Genomic DNA, 12,730 nt, shown 5'->3' on the forward strand with positions numbered 1-12,730 from the left:
ACGCTGAAGTTCAATCCACAGCACCGGATCTAATCTCCCTCCTCTAGTGTTTTCCCTTTGTTGCCTGACTTCAAGTTCGACATATATGTTGACATATATTAAGTCAACTGTCATTATATAAGGAGCGCACTCAATTGAGTCACTTGGTGGCCGGGATTCTACAGTATATACACTGCTGGGCGAAAAATCTACGTAATATATCAGTTATGGTAACAATATTTATTAGGATGGGGATTCAATCCAGTGCTGTGGATTGAACTTCGGCGTAGCTCAGTGATTAGAGCACTTGGTACGTAGAACCAAGGACCCGGGTTCGATTCCCGGCGCCGGAGCGAACTTTTATCCTCTAATGATCATTGTTACCATAACAGATATATTCTGTGGGATTAAAAATTAATCTTTACGTAGACAATACCATAAGCTAAATACAAACACTAACTAAAAACGTTGTTACACTAAAATCAGGTACACAGAGAGATAGATAATGAACTTCTGGAGTTGTGCACAGGAAGTCATTTTGTCAGAGAAAACTTAGAAAATAATTCCATTTTGAGCAAAAAGTAGCATTTTCTTCACTTCACTTTGGTATTTTCTTTGAAGTCACATACTTCACATAAATTATCTTTTCCCAGGTCAACTCCACCTAAATTTGAAAAAAAAATAGACTGTTTCCAAAATTTCTTTTTCTGTAGGATATTTCAGCAATAGTACATTTCATAGATATTTTATCTTGTAAATGAACACTCCAGGGACTGATATATTCAACAGATGTTCATAATATTACAATAATTAACGCTGAAAATTCCGGGATATCTGGAGCAAATTATTAAATCCGGGTACAATCCAGGGACGAATTTTATCTGGGGACAAAAACAAAAATTCGAGTACTATCCCCGGAGAACGGGCACGTCTGGTAAACTTATTCTATCTTCACAAAACCCGTGATTTCTCAATCTATCAAAATTGTTCTCATTTCAAGAAGAGAAGAAACATCAGCACAATCGCTTACTGACAATGTAAAAAATGTCTTACGCCATACAGAAATGACTAGAGCCATAACACAGGAAATTGTGAGGTAATATTACGTATGTCCCGGGCTCAGCATCCACTAATTTTGAGAGTGAGGTGCGTTTTACTTTTTATCTGCGATGTCGCTGTTGCTTTCTTTCAAATTCGAACTATTTCCGCGTGAGCGATGCCTGTGACCCAATAAAGCAGCCGGTAGACAGGTAAGTGGTAATGTTAACAAAACTAATGGTAGCCCGTGGTTATGTAGCCTAGTTCCCCTCCCCCACCCAGTACCGACGCACCTCACCCCACCGTCCCCGTCCCCCCCTCATCCTTGACAAAAGTGGGTCATTGTCTTGGATTGAAAGTTAAGTAAACTCTACTGAGAGAATGGAGTCTGAGAAGTGAATAAACGCATACTGCTTCTCGACACTGGACAGTTCAAACGTTTTCCATTCGTTTTTTGAAGTTTCTTCAGGAAATAGTGAACCAGCCGTTGCTCTTCAAGGTCTACAGTCGCAAATTTGAATCGTTGTTATGGTGTCGAACAGTGCTTCCCTGAACGTTTCAGTGTGACAGTGTGCAATACTATCTCGAGGTGTTTGTTCTGTGGTTCTTCCGGTTTTTTTATTCTAAACCATTTTTTTGGTCCAGTGCTTGAACTGCGTTCTTTAACCTTTCTCCTGCCTCAAGACATAGTGGGAAGGACTTCAAGGTCACGTTAATATCGGCCGATATTTCTACGGATATCTGTTAGCACTTCCAAGGACGTCGCCGTCCGTAGATGTCATCTACGATATTGTAATCTGGGTGTTCAACATAGCTCATACAAGTTGTTTCAAAACAAGAGAACGATGCATCCCGAAGGAGGGATTCTCTATCAGACACCACCAGGTAAGTCTAAGAAAATAGAAATTTATCTTTATATACTCAGATTGTTAGTAGTTCTTTAGAAATATCATATGTTCACCACTGAATTGAGAAAGAGTATTTATTAAAGTGGCTATTGAGTTAGAAATAGGTCTACAGTACCAACTGAAACCGAAATATTCCCACAATATTTTCTTACATATATATTCCGAAATCAATATCAGCATGTCTCTAAGAAAATTTCACTCATTCAAAAATTAATATTTCAAAATCTGAATTAAATTATATTAAAATACAATGTACAGTTTTAAGTGTACTCTACATTTCAGTACTACTGCAAAACTGTTGGATATATCTCATTTTTTATCTCTGCACTGCTCTTCTCCGATTATAAAAACACAGCGAACAGTTTTAAATAAATCTATTCAAAACACTCATCAACTCTCTCAGTAGCATTTCAATATTATCACTAGGAATATCTTTAAGAGTACAACTGCAGATATCTTGAAACCGAGACAAAAATATTAAAGAACTGAAGGGCACTTCGTCATTAACAGTAAAGCACTTCATCAGGAAATTGGTCTATACTTCTCAGCTTAAATGGGCGTGACCTCGATATAAATGCAAGGTTAAGTTCACTCAAACATATTGACCAACACTTGTTTATTAGTTTCATTTCTTGACGCTCTAGTGGTAAGGGGAACCCACTAATTTAGGTGAAGCAAGCGACGGGAATTAACGCAACTTCACTGTACAGCACCTGCAAATAAACACCACACTTGATTATTCGCTTAGTTTTATCGACCGAATAAAATGGTTGTGAAAACCGGATTAAGCAATGAATTGGGCCGGTTCAACAACACCATTTGAATTCGGACATAATATATTTCTCTGCAGTGTGATGTCCACATTGCTAGTGTGGTGGTTATTCTCAATCTGCGGTAGTTCGTTTGTTTTCTTCAGCATTAGTGAACTTCAAATTTCGACATTTTTTCGCAAACGAATATTAAAAAAAAACATGTATGTCAATCATCTCTTAGGTTTTATAATTGAGTTTTTTATATTAAATTTTATTCTGAACGTAAACGAAAAAAAGTGTATTTTTCTCTCTTCGAGGAAAGTAGAAACCTCAGATTTTCTTTACAAGACAATCGTATAAATTAAATTACTTTTTGTCGTAATTAGAATGCATAACGGATAGATTCAGCTTTTGTATGTAACAAGGGTATGGGACGTTATGGATTGATATTTCTAATGAGATTTTTGAAGTACTTTCAAAGTATCTAGGCGTATGTGCTTGAATATCAGGTGTTTATTGTAAGACGCATTTCAAGAATTCTTAAAAAAATCGAGTAAGGTACACATTCTGCGATCTTTCAAGGAATTTGCAAAGTTCATAAAAGCATGCTTAACATATTGATACAAATATAGTGGTGTTTTTCGTTGGATTTCACTACAATAATCGTTAAAAATGTTACGCCCTCTTCTGTTATAAAACTTTGGGCTTTAACGAAACCTTCATCCAGTAATAATTGTAACTTTTAATAAAATCGGAATGAGAGAAATACAATATACTTTCTGTATGTATTGATTACAAACATGAACTTCGTTTTCCTTCACTTTTGAATCTGTGAATTGCAAAAACGATAGGAGCAACAGGCTTAATTTCCGTCTTCACCACATTTAATACCAAGCGCTTGAAACAAATACTATTACATGCAGATAAACAACAGGGCACTCTTTCGGTCTAATGTAGACTCGATTTGAAGTATACTTTCTTGACCGTGCATTTCAGACCTATTAGGTTACTTCCATTTTCGGCTTTTCCCCTTCAAAATTATCTGTTCTATCAAATGGAACGACGAACAAAAATAGGCGTAAGACAAATGGTCAACAGGCTAGGAACTCACATAGACATTTTCTCTCAATTCCAAATTCACACACGATCGCGTAACCTTCAGTTATTTCTCCTCCCATTTTTCATTCACACTATCGTTCTTTCTACTAAACTATTTTTTCGTATAATTTTAAAAGTTGTATTTTAGTTGCAAATTCACACAAAACTTGACAATTGTGTTTCTCATGTTTACGTGTTGTGCAGAAATGCGAGTAAGCTTTTAAGTTAAAATAAACATATATATGAAGGGTTCGGAACCATAGTGGGCCAAGTGCCATTTACTAAAACTGTAGAAAACAAGGGTTAAAATGAAGTTATTACCATAATTCAATGGAAACATGCAGCAGGTAATATAAAGTATACACATTCAAACTAGATGATATATCTATCTTCATTAAACTATTCACTTAACTTTAACCCTTGCTTTCTCCGTTTTTAATAAATGGCGCTTGGCCCACTATGACTCTGAACCCTTCATATGTTGGATATGACATAATTGTTCCTATCCTACGATAGTAAGGGGAAAGGTGATCATGCGGAGAAAATAAGAGTGCATTATACCTACATTTACAACTTCACTACTGCGAGAGGGTCACTACGACCTAGTCGATCAACTACGCTTACTCTTCAGCTGTGTACATTCTCAACCCATACCAGCTAACTACACCGAGGTTCGCCGAGTATCCAGATATATAGCAGGCAACTCTCACGGGTCCCTAAGATCAGTCCCCTACGTGAGATCGGGGAATGTTGTTGAATGATAACGCAATGGAGATCGGACGGAATTACATTGATGCCCAACGTTGGGAAAAGGGAGACACTCGAGAAAAACACCAAATACTACCTTGTGCGCCTAAGTGTCATTGTGGATATTTGAATGAAAAATCCCTACTTGAAGTAGGATCATCCACGTGATAGGCCGAAGGTCTAAATCATTCAGCCACCTCAGGGCATTTATAATTTTATTTTGAAGGGATATCTGTGTGTTGGCTTATTTCTTCATCATTATACGAAGTGCAAATTGGTGTGATTCTAGAAAAAAAAATCGATTTAGAGATTTCAACGGATACACAACTATTCAGTATACCCGATGCAGATAAATTATATTTGGACAAACTGTCTGTCTGTCTGTCTGTCTGTCTGTCTGTCTGTCTGTCTGTCTGTCTACACAGCGACTTCTCCTAACTACTGGTCGAATTTTGTTCACATTAACTCCCAACGAATAAATTTTCCCGTCAATAATGCATATTCTGTATACTAGATATGGTAATCACGATTAATGTAAAATATGCTCAAAGGCTGTCAAAATAAGTAATTTTATACTTTAAATCATGTTTAATATATTAATGTAGTTTTTGTTAATCTCTGATAAAATGCGAAATTGAGTAAAAATTGCGAACTGTATTTGTTTCTGCGAAAAAAGAGCAAAATTACATTTTATGAGACATTTTTATGTTCTCGCAAAAAAATCGGAATCTGTCTATAGGTCCCGTCACATTCCAGATACTTAACATCCTTTCAAATAGTTTTGTCGCACCTTCAAGAAACATTTTGTAGTATAAATAACACAGTAATATGACCTGTCTGATAATCTCTTTTTTTGTTATCTCGAGTTTTAAACTAATCTGTCTGATGCTGGTGGTAGAATGTTGGCTATCAAAACGATCTCTCTAGATCCAGTGTTCACTCACAAACAATTACAGTGCGTCTTCGCCTCATGTCCGCGATGATTGACCGGCCGCGTGCCCGGTGGGAGGCCGTGCTTCTGCCGTTGAGATGGCAAGCGCGCTCGCGCAACTTAACTCGTTAAAACTTACAATGGAGCTTCATGCACAAAAACGGATTCTCTGATGATAAATATCTGTCACCCTGTGATGCCGCGTGGCCATACAGATGAAATCACGCCTCGTCAAAAAAATTCAATCGACAATCATGTTCTTCTTTATTTACTTTTTCTAACACCTAATTACAAAAACTAAGCCTACGATTGTAATCTTGGGGCTGAAATTCATGACATGATGGAATTCTGTATGGTTTTAGTTTCAATAATTTTGTTGCCACTCCCGCAGATGCTTCAGAAATCCCTGTCTGCTGTGCTAAACGTCTCAGAGACTTGTGTGGGCTATGCTCTAATGTCGCATCAATTTCATTCAGTTTTTCCTCCGTAAGAACACGGCGCTTTTGCCGTCTATTTCTGTCATTTACACAACCTGTTTCATTGAATCTATTAAATAACCTTAATATTGTTTTTCTAGAGGGTACTGGCCTGTAAGGAAATTTATCGTCTGAATATTCACCTCGTTGAAGCACACGATTTTCTATTCTTTATGTACGCGTTGTATATGTAAATACTTTCCCTTAATGAATATCTGTTTACCATGACGAAATGATCTGTACTCTCCACCTCAGCTAAACGAATATACTGCCAGAGGCCAAGTTACAGATAAACTGTTTTATTTATAGAAGTCGTAGTGTTGATATGAATGGGAATGGTCTAGACTAGTTGCGTCAGCATACATGTCGTCTTAGCGGCAGAAGCGCGCCCTCCCACCGGGCACGCGGGAGGTCAATCATCGCGGACATGCTGACAAAGACGAACTGTACATGTGATAGCGGGCAATTGTAATTGAGTAATCAGAAGAGTCGGGATAGAATCACACATCTTTTGGCATATTTCTCAATGTTCAATATTTCACTATCATTTTATATGTTCATTTACGTACTTAATTTTTTTTAAGAATATTAACTCGAAAATCTAGAAAATGCACATCTTAACACACTGGTGCTAGAAATTCAGTCATCAAAATTTCCATAAAATATGTTCCATCCAAAAACGATACAAAATGCTAAATTTGATTTATAAGTGCCTTTTTTAAACTTGTAAAATCAGCCGTCTGTAATTATGTACAGTAAATTTCAACATAAAAGTATAGAGCCTTTATTTAAAATCAAAATGACTATTTACACCAAACAAAAGCCAACTATTTCCTATGATAATAATATTTGGTATTACGTAGATTAAACAGACATGAAATACTGCAGTTCTTCTAATAGGAACGACTTCTGCGAAGAAATTATTTACAGAGGTAGTTCTACTGTCTCCCGTTGAGATTTACCACTTGCAGACTAAAAGCATCACAAAAGAGCTGTAGACGTCCAGGTATCAAAAACGCTCTCCTTTTTTATGAATTTATTAGTGGCCACTATTTGGCACCTGATTTATATTCGTGGGCGATTATCTATAAAAGCTATTAGATTTACAACTTCCCCTTCAGCGGTCTCTTTTCATGGTAATACTGCTTATTTGGCAAGAAAGGAATGTATATTGAATATAATAAGTTAATAAAACAATTTTGTTATATAGATCACTGCTAAAAATCTAATTGTTTCAAAAGAAGACTAGAATTACTACACTGCACCCTGTTTATACCGCGGATCATACTGCTTGATAGTCTTGTTGGAAAATACTCCTTCTCAAATGCATTGTTTTGTAAGAGCAGAAAAAAGGAAATATGTAATAGAGGTAAATACTGCAAGTGTGGTCGATTTTAATTAATATAGATTACATTAGGGTACATTAGAAGTTCTTTCGGTGCAAGAATGAATGAACAGGAGAATATGGGATCTTATTTTTGGCTTATAAATAATATCTAGTCCGTGCAATTGCGAAAGTGGTGTATATCAAAGGACATTATTCATTTCATTTTCTGGATAAAATTTCAAGAACAATCCCCGCAATGTTAATATTAATGGCAAAAATGTAAGCAAAAATTATCAAAAAAAGTTATACGTTGTATACAATAAAAAATATGCCCCATTTTTACTGACGTCGATTTATTTAAGAGTATTTAGATCATGACGAGAAGTTGTCTTTTGTCGGGGAAGGTTATTTAGTTATTGAAGAATAAAATAACTCTTACAAATCGTGCATAATCCACACAGTTAAAGGGGGATGTACAGATCTGAGCACTAAAAAATTAGGGAAATTTATTTTTTTTTTATTTTATTTTTTTTTTTTTGCAACCAACTACTCTTTCACCTTGTAATTTGACATGCTCAGTATTCAATGCTTCTGAAATTATATACTATTTTCAGGTCCACTGAAAGTTTCACTATTATGAGTAAATATCATAAGAGAAAAGTAGCCGTTTTTGTGTACTGATGTGCCGTTTTTATGATAATGTCCACAAATATTAATATTTCTGAGCTATTCTCTTTTCTATTTATTCCTCAATGTCAAATGAACAATACGAACTACAATCATTGAAACGTCTACAATAGAAATATTTTTTTAAATTTCTTATGAGAAATTAAATTTTTAATGTTTTTAGGTATTTTTTTTAAATAAACTATAAATGTTACATCAATAAAATTGTAGCTCATCTTGTTCAAAAGTATTAAAAACAGTTGCAAAATTTTACTGCGCTATCTTAAAAACTCAGCCAATTATCACATAAAGGGTTTTGAAAAATGCAAGTTATGGGAAATTAGCTTTCATTAGGCTATACCTTATGTGTTGAGAACTAAAAAAGCACACGCTCGCACGTTTATGGTCATATCTACCAAAATATTGTATATATCGCAAAAATTTCTTCACTGACATAAAGATAAATGTTCAAACTTTATATAAAAAGATAAATTGAAAATGAATGTTTTGACCCTCAAACGTGTAAAACGTGGAATTCTACATCCCTCCGTTCGCGTTATGACCTTGAGAATGGCTAATCACTTCACATGAACGATTCATTATCTGCTAACACAGAAACAATCTGATGAGCTTGCTAATAACGTTGAATAACATTTAACGTAACCAGCATGAATGGTTTCTCTTTATTCAGCGTGCATTTGGAACTGGAGGGGCGTTACGAAAATGACTTACTGTAATACAAATAATTACGTAAATTTCAAACTTCCCCTCCCATGAATTTAATTTAAGTCTGCTGCAAACTTGAATGACATTCACAGGGTTGAAATATTACAACACGTGACAAGTTTAATTAAACAAGGATGTAACTTCAATTCATAAGAGTTCAAAGTTTATAACACGACAAATTTCTCTCTCTTTCTCTCTCTCGTGGGTATGTAGTGACCGAACACCCAATACACAGCTATGTCTCGTTTAAAATAACTAAATTAACAACTCACAGCTTCACTGCAAAAAGACAGCGTTCGATCCTCGGTAGATGCTAGAGAAGATTTATGATGAATTAGAAAGTGGCAGTGACGCAATTTCCTTCGATCTCCGTTGTGATCATCACCACAGCTCTCCCCCGATGTAACACGCAGGTTATTTTTAGTGGGTTATTTTACGACGCTTTATCAACAGCTTAGGTTATTTAGCGTCTGAATGAGATGAAGGTGATAATGCCGGTGAAATGAGTCCGGGGTCCTACACCGAAAGTTACCCAGCATTTGCTCATATTGGGTTGAGGGAAAACCCCGGAAAAACCTCAACCAGGTAACTTGCCCCGACCGGGAATCGAACCCGGGCCACCTGGTTTCGCGTCTAGACGCGCTAACCGTTACTCCACAGGTGTGGATCACGTAGGTTATACTGCTGATTCGGATTTACAGTACATCAAGCCTTCTTGTTCGACATTGTCCTTGGAAAATATTTCTCCTCAATTGATTTTTTTTCTGCAGAGCAGATTACTTGAATTAAAACACTGAAATAGAGAATACAGGGTTGTTTCCTATCTCCGATAACGAATTTGAATGACATCATGTGCGTCAGGAGTTACACGACAGCTGAACTGTGGCGCGAGGTGACAGACCAGTAGTGAGTGATCTCATAGTCAGAGTGCACGGCGACTCACAGCAGAAATTCCCAAGAAAATCGAGCCCTTTGGGAGGGATACATAACAAGCCTTTCCGATGCCAAGTACAGTTAAGTGAAAATAAAAGAAGCCTGCAATAAATAAGGTTTCGTTATTTCCAAGAAAGGCATCTTCTGTGTACTTAATAAGTTCTGGTAAAGCTCGAATGGAATTAACTTGTATCATCTCGTGGGGTGCGGCGACTTGTGAGGAGGGGTGGATTTGCTTGCTTCTTCCACTCTGGAATCAATGCCATCCGAGCTTTATAAGTCTTGTTAAGTACACACAAGATGCCTTTCTTGGAAATAAACGAAACCACGTGTTTTAGAGGTTCCTATGGTTTTCACGTAACTGTACTTTGCATCGGAAAGGGTTGTCATGTACTCCTCCCACAAAGGCTCGATTTTCTTGGACATTGCTACTGTGATGCGCCGTGCACTTTGATTATGAAATCACTCACTACTGGTCTGTCACCTCTCGCCGCATTTCAGCTGTCGGTGTGATTCCTGACGCACATGACGTCATTCAATCGTTATCAGAGATCGAAAACAACCCTGTAGAGATGTAAATGTTTCAAAAATATTTGTTTCTAATCACGAATACGTATACGCAGAGTCATTTCGTAGTAAAAGTAAAAGAATTTTAGAAAATTTATTGACATCGGTTACAGTGCGTTTGTTTTCTTGCAAGGGTTACAACCCGCCCTCCAAGACTCCATGGTGGGTCTATAATCGGGGAGCGTTGTAATCCAGTTTTGCCGTCACTATAGCATGAAATTTTTAATCGGCTATGCAGTTTGAAAGGTTGGTGAAATGAACGACTATCACCACCCAACTATTTTCATAGGTAATATGCTTAACTAGTTTATATGTGACGCGTTATGACGATTGGGAGCATGATTTTCCTGCCTAGCAAATGTTAATAATAATGTTAATAATAATAATAATAATAATAATAATAATAATAATAATTTATTTTATCTGGCAGAGTTAAGGTCGTAAGGCATTCTCTTCCACTCAACCAGCAAAAAGTGTATATAATATGCATGAACTTACAAAGAATTCAACGATTTGATTTAGATGAGAGTTACATGTATACAAGAGTTATTTACGAATTAAACAAAATACTATGAACTATTAATTAAACACTGAAATAAACTGTGTAGCAGAATTACACTAAAATACATATAATGTTAATATATTTCAAATAATATTAGATAATAGAAAGAGATTATTATGAGACAATTTTGAAAATACAGCACAATCAGGATGATATCTAAAGAAAACAGTAACAATGTAGTCAGTGATAGTTTAAATCAGTATGATTGGAGTGAAATGCTAATAAGGTTATCTTTTAAGCTGTTCTTAAAGGTGTTTATTGTCTTGCAGCCCCTAATACTTTGTGACAAGGAATTCCATTGACGCGAGGTGGATATTGTAAAAGATGATGAATAACAAGATGTTCTATGAAGAGGTACACTTAGCGTGCCACAGATAAGTGATATGGTATTTACGTCGTGGTTAGAGTATAGATAAGAGAAATGAGACGAAAGGTAATTTGGTGTTGAGGTGTGCAGAATTCGAAAGAGTGTAAAGTTCTGCGTTCTTTAAGTCGGAGCCACGAGAGACTTGCGAAGGACTTGTGATATGTGATGTCGACATACTGGAAGCCTGCGAACAGACTGAAAATTATAAACATCCTTATGGAATCGGTACAATTAACAAAGGTTAGTTAAAATGGTTCTATTAATAATAATAATAATAATAATAATAATAATAATAATAATAATAATAATCTGGAGTTTCATAGTCTACAACTTGGCGACTTTTGAAAACACAAAACGACGTAATATTGTTGGCACGGTCCTATTGAAAGAAATAAACAATACAATATTTCCACAACACACTAACAACAATTAATTGTAATTTTATTCTTCATATTATAGTTGTATTTCCCTGACAGAGGGGCAGAGAAGGCCTGATGGCCTTATCTCTACCAGGTTAAATAATAAATACTAAGTACTAATATTAAATACTAAATAACAAAAAAGAAATATTAATGCTCAACAGATGTTAGTATTAAAATATAATACCACATTAGCAGATAACACATTTACTCTCATTAAACAGTTTTACAAAAGAAAGCAATACGTAATGGATGCACCGATAACAGTAGCACAGGCATCAATTTAATTCCGAAAGAATGGAAAGAATCATCTCAATGTATGTTCTCACGTTATAGTTGTGATTTTATATTAAGGATCGCGACAAAAATATGGGCCGCCATAGTTTTCGGAATGAGTCGTCGTAGCTTCCCGAAAAAGCGAAACTAAAAGACACTGTGAAAGTTCATTAAATATTATAATATGTTTTCACAAGATTATATCTGTTTCTAATATTAATTAATTTTTACGCTATTTTTACATTGTAATTACAAACGTATAAAAACATGAACATATATATAAAGGAACAGAAGTTAGAATATCAAAGCCAAAATGTATTGAATATATTAAATCTCAGTACAAAAGTTAATCTTAAAGCAATGCAGTGCCATGCAATGTGAAGTGGAAGAGAGAGAAATTGTATGTGTAATTAAGTAAATTAGATATTTCGTGTTTTTCAATGTTGTGGGTTGGGAGCAGTATCAGGGGTGCTATAACTGTAGGAGTATTATAGGAATAAATATATGGAAAGAGGTAATAAAAGAGGAAATTTAGGAGTGAAGTGAAGAAAGAAAGTTAAATACGTAGATAAATAGAGGACAGAATAGTAGGAAATAGTAAGTGATGTGTTGTAAAATAGAGAAAATGGAAATGTAAACAAATAATTTCGGAGAGAATAGCTGGAAAATAATGATTAAGAGCAGGTAGGTTTGAGAATAGAGAATAAAATAAATAATATAAATTATTAAGGAAAGGAATATGTGATATTTAATAGGAAAGCGAGAAATGGAAGGGAGACAGTCTAGGTATGAGAGAGAGAATAGAATAGGATAGATAGGGAAGAATAGATAGCAATTCATTTAAAACAGAAAAATAGGAAGTAATCAGAAAAAAAAAACTTGGCAAATGAATATATTAATAGAAAAGGGTGACATGTATTAAAGGGATGGTGGATCGAGAAGCAGAAATGTGATGGTC

General features: G+C 35.5%; 1 protein-coding gene across 1 annotated transcript in view; it reads left to right on the forward strand.

The window, feature by feature from the left end:
- Window positions 1-1,847: 1,847 nt before the first annotated feature.
- The window catches only part of vri (vrille), a 283,942-nt gene continuing 273,059 nt past the window's right edge, over window positions 1,848-12,730 (forward strand). Inside the window, exon 1 of the mRNA XM_069838145.1 lies at window positions 1,848-1,902. Within this exon, the coding sequence (XP_069694246.1) occupies window positions 1,863-1,902 (40 nt within the window). The 5' untranslated portion in view covers window positions 1,848-1,862. The remainder of the gene's footprint in view (window positions 1,903-12,730) is intronic.

This window comes from Periplaneta americana, chromosome 10 (genome assembly GCF_040183065.1).
Source record: "Periplaneta americana isolate PAMFEO1 chromosome 10, P.americana_PAMFEO1_priV1, whole genome shotgun sequence".
NCBI lineage: Eukaryota > Metazoa > Arthropoda > Insecta > Blattodea > Blattidae > Periplaneta > Periplaneta americana.